This window comes from Oncorhynchus nerka, linkage group LG15 (genome assembly GCF_034236695.1).
Source record: "Oncorhynchus nerka isolate Pitt River linkage group LG15, Oner_Uvic_2.0, whole genome shotgun sequence".
In the NCBI taxonomy this organism is placed as follows: Eukaryota; Metazoa; Chordata; class Actinopteri; order Salmoniformes; family Salmonidae; genus Oncorhynchus; species Oncorhynchus nerka.
In genome coordinates this window covers 44,834,702-44,858,037 of record NC_088410.1, presented here as the reverse complement: position 1 = coordinate 44,858,037, position 23,336 = coordinate 44,834,702, and the positions used below count along the sequence as shown (strand labels likewise).

Genomic DNA, 23,336 nt, shown 5'->3' with positions numbered 1-23,336 from the left:
TTCAACCATAATATTTGTTGTATAATTTGTTCTATATTTTCAGGGGATGAAATTGGAATTGTAACCAGCTGTGCAATGCTTGTTTGAAAAAGAGAGACCTCGAAAAAGGTTTCATTTCAGAATGAATCGAAAATGAGACATGGCAATCTGCACAAAGGAAAAATGGCCATTTTTAAACAATGGATGAGCTTTTCTTAGTAATTTACTTGAGAACCATTTAAGGTTCAAGTCAAACTTGTGTGTAAGTGAAGCTTTTAGAGAGGTTTAGTGCTTTTATATTGAATCATCTCAACGCACCCAGTTCATATTTATTATATAGATGGGCACGCTTTATCTTCTCTGGTTTAGCGTCCCAGATAAAGCGAAATATGTTTTGCTCTTATGATTAGAAAAACAAATCATCGGGAGGAGGCAGCGCCATAAGTAAGTGAGTAAACTGAGATATGACTAAGGAGTTTAATCACTGCAATTTATCCATACATATATTTACCTCTCCATGGTTGCAGGATATTGTCTATTTTTACTAGTTTTCTATTGAACTTCTTTGTGGAGAGCTCATTTGATTTATTTTGTGATATGAATACCAAATATGTCTACTGTACTTCACCATCAGCCCAGTTTATAGGTAAACTGCAGGGTAACGTAAAAGTAGTCTTTCTTTAAAGATGTAATATGTACACTTATCATAATTTTTTTGGGACTAAAACCTAATTATCGATCTTTCCTTCCTTGAGCTACATCACTTGTCAGAGCAAGAGGGGGGAAGTGGAAAGTGTCTCTCTTTCTCACCCCCCCTCTCTCTCACAGTCCCTCTCTCTCTCTCTCTGTCCCTCTCTCTCTCTGTCCCTCTCTCTCCCTCTCTCTGTCCCTCTCTCTCCTTTAGCTTCATTAAATGTTCCCAGGGTAGTTTATGTGTTTACTTCCCCGTGTCTCTGGGGAGAACGGTTTTAGGCACGCTGTTAATTTGTGCTGCTCCGTTTGTTTTGTTTTGAACATCTTATGCAACAGGAACATTTAGTGAAAGAGGAACATCTCAGGCTCAGCCTAATAAATATGAGATAAACCCAAGCCAATTGGTATCCCGTAAACCGGAATGAATGTTGTTGTTTTTTTCGTCATAGCATATGGGCTAAGTAAGTTCATCAGCGGTTTTGTGCAGAACAGCATATCGGTGAGAGAGATACATTTGGTACGTGTCTGACCTCACCAGGCGACCTCTAGAACTTTTGTGCTCTGGCGACGTTGTGTTAGCAGAATATACCTATGTGAATAAACCGTATGTGTGTGTACTAATTAAGAATAATCCTCATCTGGTGGGTGCTTATATCTGCCCTATAATACCCATGTGTGAATTTGACTCGGTGTGTGTCAGTGTGTGTGTGTGTGTGTGTGTGTGTGTGTGTGTGTGTGTGTGTGTGTGTGTGTGTGTGTGTGTGTCTGGCCCTTTGAGGATAGGATATATTAAACTTTAATCAGGCGTTGGGTGTACACATGGAGAGGGAGGTATGGATGAGGCCTAACCTCTCTGCCCTCCACACACACACACACACACCATGCCACCCCACTGTGAATAAATATTAATGTCTGTAGTGTATCAGGGGAGTCTTGTCTGTTGTGTACGTCTCTGCTGGAACAACAGGCCTCTACATCCCCTCTCAACAGTAGGTACCTGTGTGGGGAAGGAACCCAAACCACCCCCATTGGCCAAAAGTGTGTGCTTGTGCGTGCATTTGTGCGTGTGCAAGTCATACCGTGTTCTGATTGGTTGTTCAAGAAGATGATGGGGAGGACCCCATTGGCTCTACTAGCCATGACCGTTAAGGGTCAAAGTTTCAGGTTGAGAGAAATCAACCCTTCTCTAGGGACATGTTAGCTGGTCTCTTCCTTTTGTCTTCTCTCCGTCTTAGAACCAATTCCACTATAGGGCAGCGATGTGTGGGGTGCGCTCACAAAACAAGAATTGGACAAATTGGACAAACACCCAATTGAACCCTGAATGAGGAATTCTGTAAGAACATCCTCAGGGTACAGGGAGAAATTCCAAACAACGCAGGTCGAGCAGAATTAGGCCAATTCCCTCCTCTGATTAATATCCAAAAGAGAGCCACCAAATGTTATTTTCATTTAAATACAAGTGACAACCACTCATCTCATTACAATTCCTCAACTTCCAAGAGGTGACCATAGAGAAGAGTCCCCTTAACCAGCGGCTCAGTTCACTAAACATTACCAACCGAACAAAGCATCAGGACAGCACTCAGAAAATCTGGCCCATCCAAATGATCACAAAGCTAACATAGAAATGTATCACCTATTGGAAAGACAGACAAAAAAATCTAAGTTAAAAAAAGAACCTTTTTAGCTCTAAACAGACAGTACATGGTGACAGACTATCTGACCACTGTGACTGATAGAGACCTGAGGAAAACACTGACTAGGTACAGACTCGGTGAGCTCAGTCTGGTCATAGAGACCGGTCGACTCAGGCAAACCTGGCTGCCCAGAGAGGACAGGCTGTGCTCACTCTGCCCCCGGGGAGAGGTAGAGACCGAGCTGCATTTCCTATTACACTGTGACAAATACTCAGACCTAAGAGAATCTTTCTTTAGTGTACAGAGAATCTGGAGAAAAAGCTCCTATTTATTGGATGAAAAGCCAAAATGTGCAGATTGGACAGCCAAATATGTGTCCTCCTGCCACAACAGAAGGGACAGCCAGTGAAAAGTGCAATGTAATGTCAATATTTACCATTTTGTTTGAACATGACTGAAAAGCCACATGGCAGACTTGCCTACTACTACTTTTAATGTATTATTATTCTCATTAATGTTGTTGTTAATCACAATACACGTTCCACTACTACTACTATTATTATTGTTGTTGTTACGAGTGTACCTCGATAATGAGTGAGATGCTAATTTCGCTTACCTCTCAGCCTGCCTCCTCTCAATCTGCTTTTCTCACACTATCAGTATCTCTCACACACTCTCCATTTACGCAAAATAGCCTCCGTCTGTGTCTGTCCGGAGCTCAGGGTGCAGGAAACCAATGTACCATGTTTCAAGATTGTTAGCACAAGCTTTGGGCTGGACCAAGTTGATAGTTGATGCAGTGTTTCAAGTTCCTTGCAGACGAGCCATGTGTAGCCAATGTGATTCATTTCAATCAGGATATTTTTCGACCTGCAGGCTGCCATCTTTTTATTTGTTGGCTTTATATAGTTGGCAATAGAAGCCACTCTTAGATTAGTCTAATATTTCATTTAGAGCTAGATATAAATGGTATTTACCACATGACAATGATTTTTGAAATATATATATATTTTTTTATAAAGTCTTCGTAACTGGCACGCAGGTCGGTAGACATGGTAAGATAAATTGGCACTTCAAATGGAAAAGTTTGCTGACTTCCTGGTGTAGCCTTTAAGTGGCAACTTTGGGAGTGGAGTGGCAGAATCTGCCAAGGCCAGCAGCAGTGGGGGAGGTGTTGGTTCGGGAAGAGTTTAAACATTTCTTCTGGTTAGGCTATCTTGATATTTGGCTCCCTCTTGAGTCATGTGTGTGTCTTAATTATTTAATCAGTGTTAGGGCATCAAACAAGCTCGGTAGCATACATGTAGTTGATTTGATTAAAACACATAGGGTGTGTCTATATATGGGAAAAAACAACGTTTAAAAATGTCTACCAGTCGATTATTTAGGGGGGGGGGGGGGGTCGGACAGCCCTACACTCAATCCATATACTGTATATACACACACAGCACCCTCTCCTTATCCTACCCTCTCCTTTTCTATTACCTCTCTTTATCACGGTGTAAAACGTTGAGTCAGCTACGCTACTGGAGTCCATATAGAAGCAAGCATACTTTACCACTGAAAAGTTGGATTAAAGTTCAATGGTGAGCATTGCAGTAACCCCGAGTAAAGTGATCCGATAAATATATAATGGCTACTAAATAAATAGTCCTTTAAGTTCAGTCTAAAAGCATGACTTTTATTTTTTTATTCTGTCTGTGAATATTCATTAGTTGTAGGAGGCTGTGAATGAATTAAAATCACCCAATCACCATGTGGCGAATGAATGAACCAACCAATCACGTACCGTGACATTGCTGTGTGCCGGAGTCCTTATCTACTGAATGCACATTGCTGTGTCTCCTTTCCCCCCCCCCCCACCGTTTCCAACGGCACATTATATGTGAAATGTTGGGACCACGATGTCGAAACAGGGTTGCCGAAAAAACGATCTAAACAGAGTAACACACACTCACATATTGCTGACAGTGGCAGATCGCCCTTACCGTGGTCAGATACCTACGGGATGCATCCGGGTTTTCAGGGGAAATGGAGAGAGAGCCTGCCGACCTTAAGGCAAAGCTCCATCTTAACTCCACGTTTACTTGATTCATTAAACAGTGCATGAGAGAACCGAACCCCACAGTTTCTCCGCTCTCTCGCTCTCTCTTGTCAGGACCAGAAAGGAAGAAAAAACCGCTGCTCAGGCGTTTCATTTATGCCTGTTAGGTTAGTGTCACATAGATGGATCATCGTCATAGGTAGTCGTTAGAGATTTAGACGCAGGGCCTGTATTCACAAAGCATCGGAGTACGAGTGGAGATCTAGGATCAGTGCTTGAGAGAATTCTGTTGAACAAGAGATCCTGTTAATCATGGACAATAATATTAAGAACTTAATTGATTATTAAGAATTCATCCTGGGACTTGTTCTTGGAATTACACAATCAGCAGCTATGTAACCCTATCCTATTAGGGTAATTGTCTTCACTGAGAGAAACAAGAGAAGGCCAAGTGTACTGAGTGTTAGTCCATGTTGTGCTTATGACTCAAATGAGCCATGAACGTTAAACCAATGTAAATGAAACATAAAGAAAAGATATTAGTGTATTAACTGTTTTTTTTTTTAAAATAAAGTTTTTATTTATTCACTTTTCAGTCAATCAAAACCCAAATAATCTGAACAGTTCAGTTCAGACTTTATTGTCCCCAAGGGGAAACTTTGTTTCGGGCAGGGGTAACATGCTACAAGTAAACACCATAAACTCTCAGCAACAACACTGTGTTGTCTTTCAGTGAACTTTAGGGACACGGTCACAACACTGCAGCAATACCAATCTAACTGTGTCGTTGCTGTATTTGTGTCGTTGCAGTATAACTACGATGGTAATGACATCAGCGACCTGCCCGTGGACCTATCGGTGGTGTGGAATGGCAACTTTGTCATCGACAACCCCTACAACATCCAAGGTAAGCGCTAGACTTTAGCTCAGCTGGGTAGCACAGTCTTGTGGCACGCCTGAGACCCGGATTTGGATGTCAAATGCAAGCACTGTCTAGTTATATCAAATCAAATGTTATTCGTCGCGTACTGTACACATGTTTAGCAGATGTTACTGCGCGCGTACCAAAATACTTGTGTTCCTTGCTCCAACAGTGCAGCGGTATCTAACCATTTACAACAATACACACAAGTCCGAGAGTAAAAGAATGGAACTAAGAAATATATAAATATTAGGAGGGACATTTATTTGAATACAGTATACACAGTGCATTCGGAAAGTATTCCGACCCCTTGACTTTTTCCACATTTTGTTATGTTACAGCCTTCTAAAATGGATTGAATTGTATTTTTCCTCATCAATCTACACACAATACCCCATAATGACAAAGTATTTTTTAGATTTTTTTTCCAAATGTATAAAAAAAAAGGGGAATATCACATAAGTATTCAGACCCTTTACTCAGTACTTTGTTAAAGCACCGTTGGCAGCGATTGTAGCCTCAAGTCTTTTTGGGCATGATACTACAAGCTTGGCACACCTGTATTCAGTGAGTTTCAACCATTCTTCTCTGCAGATCCTCTCGAGCTTTGTCAGGTTGGATGGGGAGTGTTGCTGTACAGCTATGTTCGATCAGGTTCAAGTCCGGGCTCTGGCTGGGCCACTCAAGGACATTCAAAGACTTGTCCCGAAGCCACTCCTGCATTGTCTTGGATAATCTTGTTTCTCGTTGTCTAAGAGTATTTAGGTGCCTTTCAGCAAACTCCAAGAGGTCTGTCATGTGCATTTTACTGAGGAATGGCTTCCGTCTGGCCACTCTACCATAAAGGCCTGATTGGTGGAGTGCTGCAGAGATGGTTGTCCTTCTGGAAGGTTCTCTCATCTCCACAGAGGAACTCTGGAGCTCTGTCAGAGTGACCATCAGGTACTTGGTCACCTCCCCGACCAAGGCCCTTCTCCCCTGATTGCTCAGTTTGTCCTGCTGGCCAGCTCTAGGAAGAGTCTTGGTATTTTCAAACTTCTTCCATTTAAGAATGATTGAGGCCACTGTGTTCTTGGGAACCTTCAATGCTGCAGAAATGTTTTGGTAAATCTGTGCCTCAACACAATCCTGTCTCGGGGCTCTACGAATAACTCCTTCGACCTCATGGCTTGTTTTTTTTTCTCTGACATGCACTGTCAACTGGGGGACGTTATATAGACAGGTGTGTGCCTTTCCAAATCATGTCAAATCAATTGAATTTTCCACAGGTGGACTCCAATCAAGTTGTAGAAACATCTTAAGGATGATGAATGGAAACAGAATGCACCTGAGCTCAATTTCGAGTCTCATTGCAAAGAGTCTGAATACTTACGTAAATGTTTTTATTTTTTCATAAATGTGCTCAAATGGAAAGAAGGGGAAAAAATGTTTTCGCTGTGTTATTATGGAGTATTGTGTGTCGAATGATGACGAACAAAATGCATTTCATCCATTTTAGAATAAGGCTGTAACTTAACCAAATGTGGAAAGGGGGAAGGGCGTCTGAACACTTCCCCCGAATGCACTGTACATATAGCAATGGATGCGTGACAGAGGCGGTTCGATGAACCACACTTCTGTCAGGAGTAAACCTGCGTGACTTGTGTTAGCTCCCTGCGGTCATGTCTTAGGCTTTAGCTCAGAAGGCTAACACAGTTTTGTGGCACTCCAGATTAGTTCTGAAATGTCTGCCACTCACTGTCACCACTTGTACGACGCCTTGTGGGAGCTTCTCCAAGTGGATGGCCACAGCCATGGCAGTGGCATGGAGATTCCGTTTTATGTAAGCTACCACTGCACGTTAAATCATTCATCGAGTGACCAAAAGGGCAAGTTGGAAGCCAAGTCGGGAAGTTATATACATGCTCTGACACGCTATAAGGTTCAAATATACTCTCTCAGATAGCCCAGTAAAATGCAACTCTGTGGATGGCAAATGTGTGGCTGGCAAGGGTGTGTTGCACGTGTAAGGGATTTGAGGAAACTACCATGCATCCCTTGTGTGGTATTTAGAAAGACACAGAAATGCATTCACACATGTTATGAGCGTACGCGCACACCCCTAGCCTCAGAACTGGACACAGTCACTTCACACTCACCTTTCTGTGACGTCAGTTACTTAGGCGTGGAGTGGGTGGGTGTCTAGACGTGTGCATGCCTTCGTGTGCGTGTATGTGGCTTCGCATGTGTGCGTTTAGCGCCGCCGTTCCACAAACCCCCCAGAAAATAAGTGATGTTTTCCGTGGATGAATTGTGTACGCCCAGCGTTTTGTTGTTGTTGTCACCACGGCAGTGGGGGGTTGTAAAGGAGGGGCTCCTGCTGCGATGTGAGATGGAGGATAACATCACGTTTAGGGAATTGTTCACTAAAGCCTCTACAGCCAAACCCCACAACAATCCAGATTCAGACACAACGTACCACAATGGGAAGTGTAGCTTTGTACTTTGTCTGAATAGTGAGTACAATGTATCTCAGTGTCAATGATGGATGGGTGTTTGAGGTGGTGAAAGGTAGGCAGTGACAGATTGAGAGGAAGGCAAGTATGGGTGCAGGGTTTTTCTCCAACCGAGCAGCAACACACCTGATTGCAAAACTTAATTGATTCAGACAATCACAGGTAAATTAGGTATGTTGCTCATGTGGTGTGTGTCTCTCACGTTCTCTCAATGTGTCTCCCTCATCCTCATTTTAACGAAGATAACCATATAACGATGCTCCCTCGCGTAACCCCCGATATGTAAATGTAATTAAATCACTCATTTAGTATAATTTAATTGGCCCAGGGTTACTTTCAAGTTAAAGCATGACCAATGGGATTTGAGAGGCTGAAAATGTTCCTCTGCCGAATTATTGCGGCCATTTGAAGTACCGCTTTGCTTCATTGCATATAAAAATAATGGAGTAGTGTAGTTGTTTGGGGTCATATCGTTGAAGATTTTTGGTTTTTAGAGGTGACATGCGAGACATACTTTGCAAGACAAAATTGTGACTTATGTCGGAAAGGGTTGGTGTCATTTCAGGCTTTCAGATGCAAACTAAACATGTTCTCTCACCCTTTCCCCCACTTCCTCCTCTCTCTCCCCCTCCTCCCTCCAGCCCACCTGTATAAGTGCCCTGCCCTGAGGGACAGCTGTGGGATGTGTCTGAAGGCTGACCCCAGGTTTGAATGTGGCTGGTGCGTCCAGGAGAAGAAGTGTTCCCTGAGGCAGGAATGTGCCCCCCTGGAGAGCAGCTGGATGCATGCCACCACGGGCAACAGTCGCTGTGCCCACCCCAAGATCATAAAGGTACGGATGGCAAGGGGAGGGGGTACTAGGGTGGGCAGCGAACAGCATCCATATAAGGAAATCCTTCAACTCAGGGGGGAATAATACGGCGTCCATATTAGGACATCCTCAGACATTTAAAGTTAAGTGTGCAAGGAATTGGAGTCAAGTTTCAATGTGAGGTTAGATATTTGCATCACATGGCATGAAGGGGATAATAAGGGATAGAGGACACATTTACAGAGGAAGCTTGCCCACACAGAGACTGTATAGTCTTACAGATGGGCAGGACAGAGGAGGCAGTCTACGGGATGTCACTGAGCACCGAGACGACTGACGAGGGGAGGTGTGTGTGTGTGTGTGTGTGTGTGTGTGTGTGTGGCGTGACATTACCAGCTGTTGCAGTGGGTAGCCATAGCGGTGGTCCTCGTCTGGCCGTAGCCCAGGTCACTGTCCCAACAGTGGTTCTGTCTCACACACACACACACACACACACACACACACACACACACACACACACACACACACACACACATACTGCTGTACGTTAAGCATGAATGTAGACAGATTTGTTCTCTCTCTCTATTCCCCTTCTCTCTCATTCTAGTTGTTACACAAATGAGATGGGGAGTCTACTGTTTTTCAGAAATGAAATGCATGCCCCTTTTTTTCCATTTGTTTTCCACTACCACCACCTTGAAATATGTGTATGCTTCTTAACTGCGGAGGGAAAGGATCCCGTATCCCCTCGGTTTCTGAATGCTTAAAGGAGAATTTCACTATTTAGGAACCTAATCTGTATTTTTTTTGCGTAAATGCCATGTTATAGAAAGGTCCACACACTTTTTCTTTTGCAATTTGAATTGGTTTTTGAGAAACTTACCCCCAGCAGCGATTGACTTCCTGGTCCTCATTCTGTAGCTCCAGGGCATCCAACAATCATGTACAAAGACAACAACAAAAAAATGCGTCCTTTTACAAATGGCACTCAGTATCGTGATGCAGGTCTTAAGGTGCCGTACACGTGAAATGGTGTCCTTCCGAAATGTATCTGCAACGTTATAATCCATTTTGTCGAACACAAGCGACAACTGCCTGCGTGTGCATATTGGCGTGCATGCGTGTACTCCCTCGTTCCAGCCCGGCTGACCTTGTGATTGAGTGACTGGCAACGTAACTTAGCTACAGGTCACCACGAGATACCAGAACAACTTGAGTGAGTGAATAAAGTGTTTCCTTTATTTTGGCAGTTACCTGTAGCACACAGTTGACGGGAGGAATTGGGAATGAGGAACTACACGCATGCACACCAATATCACTCGAATTCCACAAAATGGATTAGAACATTGCGGATAAAGTTCGGAATGACACAATCATGTGTACAGCGTCTGAAGACCTGCATCACGATACTGAGTGCTTTGCTGTTTGTAAAAGGATGTGTTTTGAGTGTTTTTAGGAGCCTATTGTTAATTTGCGTCCAAAAAATAAAGAGTAGGGTTCCTAAGTTGTGACGTTCTCCTTTAATGGAGATATTGGGGCACTGGCACACAGATAAATCCATTTAGCTAATGCTCCCTCTCTCACCCGCGCTTTACTTATCTCTTTAAAACAAGCGCACAAGAGTGTGTGTGTGGGGGGGGGGGGGGTTAAGCTTAGCCCGAGGGGAAGATGTTGGTAGCACAAACAGCACACAGTGGAAAAAGCAGGGGTACAGTACAAGAGCTTCAAAAAGAGAGGTGGGAGAAGAGGGTTTGGAAAGGCAAGAAGACGAGTGAAAAGAGAAGATAGGCAGAGGAGGAAGAAAGAGCGACTCGACAGCGAGACACTAAAAAGGACAAAAATAACCAACGGCCCACCAGGCATTGTTACAACGCTGCCTTGACACTGCCATGTTATTTTCCTCTGACATTAACATTACAGGAACCTTCGACAGTGGACAGATGACAAACTGAAAGAATCTCATTCTTCCTTGAAGAACACATCCCTCTTACGCTAGAAAGACCATTTCATCTTCCTCCCAAATTGAATATTACCCCGCTTCTCAACGTCCCTACTCTCAAATCCTTCCTTCCCTAAACATGGACTCGCTCTCTGTGCTCTGTTATTTCTTTTCTCTCTCGCTCGCGCTAATCTAAGTACGCTAGCCACTTTGTGGCCCTTTTTATTAGCTAGCGGATTAGCCCCTAATTTCATTTGGACAAGTGTTCGACTGGGATTCAAGGCATGGGGATTGAGAGGCGTTTTTGTGCTATTTCTCGCTGTTAACTCTAAATTTAGTTTGACACGGTACAATAGTGAGCGGTAGGGTACCACATTGTTAGCCTGTTATAATGCTAGTACTTTGCTAAGTGCATTACCCACTGTGTGGCCCTTTATGACCTAGTGGATTAGCAAGTAATTTCATTGGGACGACTGGGATTGAGAAGCATTTAATTATATTTCTCCCTGTAAACTTGATCAGTTTGACATTGTACAATAGTGCATGGTAGGATCCACATTGTTATCCTGTCAAAGTGAGGTTGACGGTGTCCTAATATGGACACTGTGATGCTTTAATATTGCTAGTGGTAGTTGCATTAGTCTCGCTCTCTCTCTCTCGCTCACATGTGGAGTGGGGCAGACTGAAAGGCCATTTCACCATAATTATAAGTAATTTACCCCCTATGCCTGCTGTGGCCCTCTATCTCTCCCTCCCTTCCCTCCTTCATCATGTCTCTCTCTTCCCCCCCCCCTCTCCTTCTCATCCCTCTCTTGTTCTCTCTCTCACTTTACTATAAAATTGACTTATAAGAATTGTGTTAATTTTCCTGATGTTTTCATGCGTTTCTCCCATGAGGGAGAAAGATGAACTGATCTTGCATTCACAAACAAAAACAACCGGCTCCCTTGAGACTTGTCCCCGCAAATATCAACAAATACACACACACGCACACAAACCGACGCGTAAACACAGCCACTCGTAACCAAACACACACACACACACACACACACACACACACACACACACACACACATGTCATTTATGCAGCAATGAACTGTCATAGGGTTGGCCTTGCCTCCTCCTTGGTCCTCTATCATCCTTCATCTCCCCAGCAGTTCTCATAGGGTTTGTGGAGCAGCATTAAGACCATCCCTCGGAAACCAATTAAGTGTGTGTGTGTGTGTGTGTGTGGGTTCGTTCTCTGTTGGAACTGCTCATTGTAAAAGGCGACTGATTTCCGTGCTCCCCCGCCCTCCCCTATGTATTGTTAAGCCGCAATATTGGCTATTGCTGGACATTGTGTGTTAAGCTCTCTCTTTCTCCATTTCTCTCTCCTGTAATTATCTCCCTTTCTCTCTCTCTCTCTCTTCCTCCCTCTCTAGAGTGCATCGACCTAGCCACAGCGATTTACCATTGTTACAACACTAAACACACCACCACAGCAGTATTATAGCACTCAATGAATACCACATCCACAGCTGTGTGACAAAGGACCTTTCTTCCACTGTCATTTTGATATTCAAAACAACGTTATTCATGTTTGTGATATGTTTTATTAAAGAGTACTAGTTCTGAGTACAAGGGTATATTTTTATCCCAGTTTTTCACCCTAACAGTAATTCTACAGTGCAACGTTGACGACAGCTAGTGCCTCTCAGTGAAATGGACAATGATTGATTTGCGAAACACCTATATATTGAATGTATAACGGTAGCTCCATAGTGACCCTGTAGGCTTGTTTCCAGAACGTTCTATCTCTGTCTATTACTGGGATTAAGTCCAGTTCGTATGACCAGGTCCATTATATTCTTCCTATGTTTCAGAACACACATTATTCCTTCATGTGAAATATGCATGATGTGTTCCAGGTATGAATTCATACATACAATGGCAAGAAAAAGTGTGAACCCTTTGGAAATACTTGGATTTCTGCGTAATTTGGTCATGAAATTTGATCTGAGCCTCATCTCGCTCACAACAATAGACAAACAAAGTCTGCTTCAACTAATAACACACAAACAATTATATGTTTTCATGTCTTTAAAGTATGTGAACCCTTGGATTTAATAAATGGTTGACCCTCCTTTGGCAGCAATAACCTCAACCAAACGTTTTCTGTAGTTGCGGATCAGACCTGCCCAACAGTCAGGAGGAATTTTGGACCATTCTTCTCTACAAAACTGTTTCATTTCAGCAATATTCTTGGAATGTCTGGTGTGAACTGCTCTCTTGAGGTCATGCCACAGCATCTCAATCGGGTTAAGGTCAGGACTCTGACTGGGCCACTCCAGAAGGCGTATTTTCCTCTTTGTTGATTTACTGTGTTTTGGGTCTTGGTCCTGTTGCATCACCCAACTTCTGTTGAGCTTCAATTGTTGGACAGATAGCCTAACATTCTCCTGCAAACTGTCTTGATAAACTTGGGAATTAATTTGTCCGTCGATGATAGCAAGCTGTCCAGGCCCTGATGCAGTAAAGCAGCCCCAAACCATGATGCTCCCTCCACCATACTTTACAGTTGGGATGAGGTTTTGATGTTGGTGTGCTGTGCCTTTTTTTCTCCACACATAGTGTTGTGTGTTCCTTCCAAACAACTCAACTGTAGTTTAATCTGTCCACAGAATATTTTGCCAGTAGCGCTGTAGAACATCCAGGTGCACTTTTGCAAACTTCAGATGTTCAGCAAAGTTTTGTTTGGACTGAATTGGCTTCTTCCGTGGTGGCCTCCATTGAACACCATTCTTGTTTAGTGTTTTACGTATCGTAGACTCGTCAACAGAGATGTTAGCATGTTCCAGAGATTTCTGTAAGTCTTTAGCTGACACTCTAGGATTCTTCTTAACCTCTTAGCATTCTGTGCTGTGCTCTTGCAGTCATATTTGCAGGACGGCCACTCCTAGGGAGAGTAGCAACAGTGCTGAACTTTCTCCATTTATAGACAAGTTGACTTTCCTTGGACTGATGCACATCAAGGCTTTTAGAAATACTTTTGTAGCCCTTTACAGTTTTATGCAAGTCAACAATTCTTAATCTTAGATCTTCTGAGATCTCTTTTGTTCGAGGCATGGTTCACATCAGGCAATGCTTCTTGTGAATAGCAAACTCAAATTTTGAGTGTTTTTTTTTCACAGGGCAAAGCAGCTCTAACCAACATCTCCAATCTCTTCTCATCGATTGTACTCCAGGTTAGCAGACTCCTGACTCCAATTACCTTTTGGAGAAGTCCTTAGCCTAGTGGTTCACGTACTTTTTCCCAACCTACATTGTGAATGTTTCAATGATATATTCAACATAGACAAGACAAATGCAATACTGTGTGTGTTATTAGTTGAAGCACACTGTTTGTCCATTGTTGTGACGTAGATGAAGAGATCAGATCAAAATGTGATGACCAATCTATGCAGAAACCCAGGTGATTCCGAAGGGTTCACCATTCTTTTTCGTGCTGCTGTATATTCATGCGACTGAATGTTCAGTGATGTCCCATATCTTTATGGCTCAAAATGCTTTAATATGACCACCCGAGACTTAATTGTCCCGGCTAGATGTGTGCTGTTCGCGTGATGTGCACACACACACACACACACACACACGTTCAGATCCTCTGCGCTTCCTCTTTGTCTGCAGATGAAACCCAGAGGCCATTTCCAGCCCCCTCCTCTCCATCGGAGTAGATTCTCTCCCAACTGTAGATGTTCCCTTTCATTCGGGTGATAGGGCTCTGCCTGCTCCACTGGATTCGTCTTAGATTCAGCTCTCTCCTCTCAGACTCCTTACCAGACGCTATCGCCAGACCAGATCAGCTGCACACAGTGACGACAATAGGCCCCCACACAGAGAGCGCGGCGCAGTCAAAACGCCCTCTCCTTTTCTTTATCTGAGTCTTTATTCTCTCTCTCTCTCTCTCTCTCGCTTTTAAATGTTCTCTCTTCTCTTCGCTCTCTCGCTCTCTGACTGGATTGATAGATACGTTCTGTGCAAAGAATCAGCCAGGTGTAACGTTCAGTGTTGTCCTTTGTCCGTTTGATAGTACATGTGACACGCACCCGCTCTCTGCTCTCTGGCTGTTTTTGTACGACGTCCGTGTCATATTTACTGTTTTTGTATGACGTCCGTGTCATATTTACTGTTTTTGTACGACGTCCGTGTCATATTTACTGTTTTTGTACGACGTCCGTGTCATGTTTACTGTTTTTGTACGACGTCCGTGTCATGTTTACTGTTTTTGTACGACGTCCGTGTCATGTTTACTGTTTTTGTACGACGTCCGTGTCATATTTACTGTTTTTGTACGACGTCCGTATCATATTTACTGTTTTTGTATGACGTCCGTGTCATATTTACTGTTTTTGTACGACGTCCGTGTCATATTTACTGTTTTTGTACGACGTCCGTGTCATATTTACTGTTTTTGTACGACGTCCGTGTCATATTTACTGTTTTTGTACGACGTCCGTGTCATGTTTACTGTTTTTGTACGACGTCCGTGTCATGTTTACTGTTTTTGTACGACGTCCGTGTCATGTTTACTGTTTTTGTACGACGTCCGTGTCATGTTTACTGTTTTTGTACGACGTCCGTGTCATGTTTACTGTTTTTGTACGACGTCCGTGTCATGTTTACTGTTTTTGTACGACGTCCGTGTCATGTTTACTGTTTTTGTATGACGTCCGTGTCATGTTAGCAGGTCCCCTGGTGTAATGTTGTAGTATGTCATTGCTAGCCTCTAGCATGCTAGCCTTGGGCTAGTGACAGCCCTTGAAAGTGAACAGAAGTACAGACATGCTTTCAGATCCTATAGATGAACGGGGCTAAACAGTAGATGGACGGAGAGAGAAAGAGCGAGAAATGGAGAGACGTACACATAGATACCGAGAGACGGAGGGAGAGAGGGTCACAGTGGGCCGAGGCAAAAATACCCGTAGTTACGCAGCGATGGCATTGTTTGTGTTCAGGCAATGTGCCCTGCTGTGCTCCAGTTAGGGGTAGGGTGTGTGTGTGTGTGTTGGACATTTGCATGTGTGAATGTCTGTGGATGTGTGTGTGTGTGTGAGAGAGAGAGACACTAATGCCCGTGAGAGTGCTTACCTCACATGTGTATAACCTTCCATGCACACACACACTCACACACCAAATATGTCCAGCCGAGGGTCAAAATGTCACCTCCGAGACCAGCAGTTGTAGGGGGGTTTGAGCGAATAACCATGAATAACCAGTGAGAGGGGATTCAGACAAATGGAAGTCGCCCCCAGCGCTGATGTAATTAGCACAGGTCTTAATCATGCTAGTGATGAACGATAGAGACAGGGCCGCTGTCTGTATGGGGCAAGATGAATGGTCTACTGATTAGTACAGGGCAGCTGTGGGCAGCCATTACTGTGAGTACCTCTAAAGCACCCTCAGGGTCATTCACTACAGAAAAAGGGTCATAACCTGAACTCTTTCTAATAGCGTTTAGTAGATTAATAGCTGGGTTAGGGAAAGAGAGAGAGAGAGAGAGCGGCCAACTGGTGTTTTGACAAAGGAGTTGGATGGGTGAAGAAACATCTTAGTAAACTGCTAACGCAACCTTTTCAAAATGTCATTTTTCCCGGACACTAAGCTGTGTTCAAGATCACTTGTGGAATCTGCAGATACGGACCGGACATGAACTTGTGACTTTTTCCCCGTCCAGGTTCTGTACCACATTTGTGGTCCAAATGTAACGCTGCACCCTGTGGAAACGTTAGATGTACGCTTACTAGCCTCTCTCGACAGACGTTCACATAGCTCGAAGACTTTCTGGCGAACAAGAATATAGGCTACTCGAACGGACATTCCAGTTCACAATGCCATTTCAACTGAATTGACTGTACCTATTTAGGGTGCAGTCAACGTGTTCTAGTCAGAGGGCCTTTCCTTGGTCTAGTAATTATATTTATTTTTCAAACAACCCTAATATATCTGTCCTCTCTCCAGTTGTCTCCAGAGACTGGTCCCAGACAGGGTGGAACCATGCTGACCATCACAGGGGAGAACCTGGGTCTGCAGTTCAAGGACATCCAGACGGGGGTCCGCATCGGCAAGGTGGCCTGCACCCCCGTGGAGGCCGAGTACATCAGCGCTGAACAGTGAGCAACTTTTAGTTTCTCTCTCTCTCTCTCCTTTTTCATTTTTTTTTTTTTACTGCGTCCTCTGTCTTGATGCTTTTTCTAGTTCTATATTTATCTCTCTTCCTCTGCCCACACATGCTCCAGTCTCTCCCTCTCCCGTTCCTCCCCTTTTAACCCATTGTCCGCGTTCTCTCACTTCCGGGTCTCCTAGGAGACTTGACGGACTCCCTTCCATGCCCAGAGAGATACAGAGCTCGCACAAACACCGTCCGTTTTCAATTCAAGTTGACGTCATAGACTCACACTGACTCATAGTGTGAGTGTTTGACGCTGACATGAAGGACCTGATTTGTTTAGAGACAAAGATGACAAAAGGAAAGCCGCTTCTCCCCGACCACCACATAGGCCATCAACAAGTAAATATATTGCCTGTGTCACTGTCATGGGTTAACGTCACCTCCACAATCACCTCCAAGCGCGGGGGGGGGCGGGGGCTAACGCTTAACCCCTGTTACAGTTAAGGCACGTTGCTTGATGACAAGGACGGCGGTGGTCCACACGCCGAAGTTGTCAGGGTAATGTAAAGGTGTGTTCTGCACTTGGAGCGACTCTGGGGGCGACTGGCCGTGTCACCTCCCGTAGCCCCGTCAGAGTCGTAATGGCGGAGGTGTTAGGCTGGAGAGGTGGGTTACGGCAATGAGCATCAGAGGGTCAAGGGTTAAATGGTGTGCACGGTGTGGAGATTGGAGGAAGGTCGTAGTGGAATAAGGTCTGGTCAAGCTCAGCACGCACACAGGTCACATGCAGTTGTAGTCGGAAGTTTACATACATTTAGGTTAACTTGTGTTTCAACCACTCCAAACATTTCTTGTTAACAAACTATAGGTTAGGACATCTACTTTGTGCGTGACACAAGTCATTTTTCCAACAATTGTTTACAGACAGATTATTTCACTTATAATTCACTGTATCACAATTCCAGTGTGTCAGAAGTTTACATACACTAATATGACTGTGCCTTTAAACAGCATGGAAAATTCCAGAAAATGATGTCATGGCTTTAGAAGCTTCTGATAGGTTAATTGACATAATTTGAGTCAATTGGAGGTGAACCTGAGGATGTATTTCAAGGCCTACCTTCAAAATCAGTGCCTCTATGCTTGACATAATGGGAAAATCAAATGAAATCAGCCAAGACCTCAGAAAAACAATTGTAGACCTCCACAAGTCTGGTTCATCATTTGGAGCAATTTTCAAACGCCTAAAGGTACCATGTTCATTTGTACAAACAATAGTACGCAAGTATGAATACCATGGGACCACACAGCCGTCATACCGTACAGGAAGCAGACACGTTCTGTCTCCTTGAGATGAACGTACTTTTGTGCAAAAAGTACAAATCAATCCCAGAACAACAGCGAAGGAACTTGTGAAGATGCTGGAGGAAACAGGTACAAAGTATCTATATCCACAGTAAAACGTGTCCTATATCGACATAACCTGAAAGGTCGCTCAGCAAGGAAGAAGCCACTGCTCCATAACCGCCATTAAAAAAAAGCCAGACTACGGTTTGCAACTGCACATGGGGATGAAGATCATCATATTTGGAGAAATGTCCTCTGGTCTGATGAAACAAAAATAGAGCTGTTTGGCCATAATGACCATTGTTATGTTTGGAGGAAAAATGGGGAGGTTTGCAAGCCGAAGAACACCATCCCAATTGTGAAATACGGGGGTAGCAGCATCATGTTGTGGGGGTGCTTTGCTGCAGGGGGACTGGTGCACTTCACAAAATAGTTTTTTTTTGAAGCAACATCTCATGACATCAGTCAGGAAAGCTTGGTCGCAAATGGATCTTCTAATGGACAATGACCCCAAGAATACTTCCAAAGTTGTGGCAAAATGGCTTAAGGACAACAAAGTCAAGGTATTGGAGTGGCCATCACAAAGCCTGGACCTCAATCCTATAGAAAATGTGTGGGCAGAACTGAAAAGACGTGTGTGAGCAAGGAGGCCTACAAACCTGATTCAGTTACACCAGCTCTGTCAGGAGAAATGAGCCAAAATTCACCCAATTTATTGTGGGAAGCTTGTGGAAGGCTACCCAAAACATTTGACCCAAATTAAGCAATTTAAAGGCAATGCTACCAAATACTAATTGAGTGTATGTACACTTCTGACCCACTGGGAATGTGATGAAAGAAATACAAGCTGAAATAAATCATTCTCTCTACTATTATTCTGACATTTCACATTCTTAAAATAAAGTGGTGACCCTAACTGACCTAAAACGGGGAATATTTACTAGGATTAAATATCAGGAATTGTGAAAAACTGAGTTTAAATGTATTTGGCTAAGGTGTATGTAAATTTACGATGTCAACTGTCATCACAGATGCACAGACAGACAGACGCACACATGCAAAATGAGTTACACACATATACCAACAAAACTGTACATCTCATCAAGCTTCTTAACCGCTCTCTCTCTTTTATTTTCTTCCACTTTGACTGCTTAATAGTCCCCTTATCTTCACTGTAATGATTCCAGTGAGAATGTTAATTATCTGCTAAAAAGTCTCCTCGCTGTAATTATTGTCCCTCCCTGCGTGAGACCAAACAAATAAACAATTGCATCGGAATGCGGATGTCATCGCTGCAGCGATGGAGAGCGGTTGCCGTGGCCACCTGCAGCGAGGACAAAAGCAGCAGAGTTAATAACTCATCGCAGGCGGAGGGTGGGTGGGGTGGGGGGGACAGCAACGAGATGGGAAGGATACAAGCTCGTTCAATTAATCACCACCCTCCCCCCACTTAAACCCAGTTCTCTCGCTCTCTCTCGCTCTCTCTCGCTCTCTCTCGCTCTCTCTCGCTCTCTCTGTCTCTCTCTCGTTCTATTTGGCTAATTAACAGTCTGGAGTGTCTGAGGCGGGTGAAACATGAGGTCTAGGGCTGTGTGTGTGTGTGTGTGTGTGTGTGCGCAGATTACTGACATGTGCCCACGTCTGTGTGTGTGTTCTCGCCTGCGGTGCCCATCCTCCTCAGACGCTCGTCCTCTGCCTCAATCATTTCTAAAATGGATTTTCATTTGGCCAGCCGCCGCCCAAGGCCAAACACAAGGCTTATGGGGTTATAATATCCTCTAATACCGTCATGCAGACACAAAATGGAGCCTCTCTCTCCTATCATACCTCTCCAGGTACAAGTGGATGTCATCACCATCACACACTGTATCCCGGCTATGGATATGGGCAAGGCCGTTGCTATGCTCTGTGGCATGGTTACCCTTGGACTAACGCTGTGGATAGGTCAATGGTTATGATGATCATATTTGTAATGTCACTCACCAACTCTCTCTCTCTCTCTCGCTCTCTCAGGATCGTGTGTAAGCTGGCTGACGCGACAGGCTACCGAGTGCAAGAGGCTCATGTGGAAGTGTGTGTGAGGGACTGCACACACGCTGACTACAAAGCCATCTCACCCAAGGCCTTCACTTTTGTGGTAAGCCCCAATCATACCTGTGCTCAATTGTCCTTCTGTAATGTTGTGTCCTTTCATCATTGAAAAAAACAACAACAGTGGGATCCCAGAACAAATGAATTCCTGACACGTGTTGATGTATTCCTCTTCCCCAGTCTCCCTACTTCACGCGTGTGCAGCCCTCCAAAGGCCCCCTCTCGGGGGGCACCCGCATCACCATCGAGGGGAGCCACCTCAATGCCGGCAGCGCTGTGGCGGTCAAGATCGGCCTACACCCCTGTCGCTTCGAGAGGTGAGCACTCTGACAACCCTGGAACAATGACTATTGTGTTTAAGGCTGCATTGCTTTGATGTTTTGATGTTATGGCAAGGAAGAACCCGAATTTTTGGATGCGAAGGACCGCCCACCATTTGTGAAGGAAATGGCTTGTTACGGGCATGACTTCATTTGTTTTTGGGAATGACTGCCCACCGTTTGTGTTGGGAATGACTTCCTCTGTTTACGGGGATGACCGACCTCTGTGTGTCTGGATTTTTACTTATTTGCTTTCCAGTGACGACAAATGATCTGGGAGTTAGGGTTGAAAAATGCTCTACGTGAGTCACGTTTCCCTTTTGGGCTATAGGTTACGGGCTGGGTAAGTTTTCCGACACTCTACCAGAGAAGCTAGAAAGGCAGGACACGGAGATGTTCTGTTCTCCGGTAGCAGGTGCTCTCTGTCTCCATAGTCTTTCATGATGAAACACGCGCTCCAACTCGCACGCACAGTACCAGTCAAATATTTGGACACGCATTGTAGGGTTTTTCTTTCTTTTCACAATTTTCTACATTGTAGAATAATAGTGAAGGCATCAAATATTGTTTTAGATTTTAGATTCTTCAAAATAGACCGCTTTGCACTCTCTTGTCATTCTCTTTTGGCAGTGCTTTTCCAACCGTCTTGAAAGAGTTCCCACATAGGCTGAGCACTTGTCGGCGGCTTCTCCTTCACTCTGCGGTCCAACTCATCCCAAACCATCTCAATTGGGTTGAGATCGGGTAATTGCTGAGGCCAGGTCATCTGATGCAGCACTCCGTCACTCTCATTCTTGGTCAAATAGCCCTTACACAGCCTGGAGGTGTGTTGGGTCATTGTCCTGTTAAAAAATAAAATAATAGCCCCACTAAGTGCAAGCCAGATGGGATCGCGTATCGCTGCAGAATGCTGTGGTAGCCATGCTGGTTATGTGTGCCTTGAATTCTAAATAAATCACTGACAGTGTCACCAGAAAAGCATCCCCACACCTCCTCCATGCTTCACGGTGGGAACCACACATGCAGAGATAATCCGTTCACCTACTCTGCGTTTCACAAACACACAGCGGGTTAGAACCAAACATCTCAAATTTGGACTCATCAGACCAAAATGACACATTTCCACCAGTCTAATGTCCATTGCTCGTGTTTCTTGACCCAAGCAAGTCTCTTCTTCTTATTGGTGTTCTTTGGTAGTGGTTTCTTTGCAGCAATTCGACGATGAAGGCATGATTCACGCAGTCTCCTCTGAACAGTTGATGTTGAGACGTGTCTGTTATGCGAAACTCTGTGAAGCATTTATTTGGCCTGCAATTTCCGAGGCTGGTAACTAATGAACATCCTCTGCAGCAGAGGTAACTCTGGGTCTTCCATTCCTGTGGCGGTCCTCATGAAAGCCAGTAATCATAGCGCTTGATGGTTTTTGCGACTACACTTGAAGACACTTTCAAAGTTTTTGAAGTTTTTCGTGTTGACTTATCTTCATGTCTTAAAATAATGATGGACTGTCGTTTCTCTTTGCTTATTTGAGCTGTTCTTGCCATAATATGGACATGGTCTTTTACCAAATAGGGCTATCTTCTGTATACCACCCCTACCTTGTCACAACACAACTGACTGGCTCAAATGCATTAAGAAGGAAAAATGCCAAAAATAAACTTTTAACAAGGCACACCTGTTAATTGAAATTCATTCCAGGTGACTACCTCACGAAGCTGGTTGAGAGAATACCAAGAGTGTGCAAAGCTGTCATCAAGGCAAAGGGTGGCTACTTCAAAGAATCTGAAATATAAAATCTATTTTGATTTGTTTAAACACTTTTTTTTTGTTTACTACATGATTGCATATGTTATTATTTCATAGTTTTGATGTCTTCACTATTATTCTACAATGTAGAAAATAGTCAAAGTAAAGGAAAACCTTTAATGAGTAGGTGTCCAAACTTTTGACTGGTACTGTATATATATATATATATATATATACACACACACACACAGCGAACTCGCAGCGTACCGTGCACTCATCTAAAGCCTCAAATGAACATGTGTTAGCAGATGGCGGGAACACCTCACAGAAGAACGAGTGCCTCGTTAAGACCTCTCAAATAAGAGGGTTTGGGAATTTCTCTGAAATGTAGAAAAGAAAAGAGAACTGAATCAGAGGAGAACATGGGAGAAGACAAACGTTCCTCACCGTAGTAAAAGATCCAGGATATACCCATGCATTTATCTTGCAACGCAGACTGTAGTTTTCCGGACCAATTAGCTTTAGACGTAATTGCGCACAAGGCACTTTCAACATGATTGGTGGGTGGTATATAGACAGCCGTATGTGACATGGTTTGTACAAGAGGCATATATGCATGCAGCAATGGCATCTGTTGATATCGGGGAAACATGTTGAACTAAAACATTGACTGGCTAAAGAAAGCTGCTGTCTTTGATATAGTATTGGAATTACCAAAAATAGTATGATCTAAATTGATGGCAATGTCGATAATATACTGTATGATGGGATACATTTTGAGCTGTTTTGGTCCAGTCACATGGGGCTCATCTCAATAGTCTGAAGGTCCCTTCATCTCTCCTCGCCTTCATCTGCGTTGATCTGAAAACACAGGATAGGTGAATTCAAGGTGATGGATTCCCACCGGCGGTTTGATGCCACCTTGTCTAGTTTGTAGCAGTGCAGTGTAGCAGTGAAGGCGAGGAGAGGAAGCCACTCTAGACTATTGAGATGCAAACCTCGCACAGCACAATTCAAAGCATTGTTCTTTCAGTCCCACTCTAGCTGAGCAACATTCTATGTCTCTAAAGTAATGGACTTGGAAAGCGTTTTCCCTTTTTCTCGCGTCACGTCCAAACATTTTGCCTTTCATCTCCAAGTTCAACGTGGCCGCTTTAA

At 43.9% G+C, this 23,336-nt stretch overlaps 1 protein-coding gene across 1 annotated transcript in view; it reads left to right on the top strand.

Moving 5' to 3' along the window:
* The window catches only part of LOC115142772 (plexin-A1-like), a 275,942-nt gene that overhangs the window by 210,108 nt on the left and 42,498 nt on the right, over nucleotides 1–23,336 (top strand). Inside the window, 5 exon segments of the mRNA XM_029682496.2 lie at nucleotides 5,167–5,263; nucleotides 8,415–8,605; nucleotides 16,524–16,675; nucleotides 20,035–20,158; nucleotides 20,293–20,429. Coding sequence (XP_029538356.2) covers nucleotides 5,167–5,263; nucleotides 8,415–8,605; nucleotides 16,524–16,675; nucleotides 20,035–20,158; nucleotides 20,293–20,429 — 701 coding nt within the window.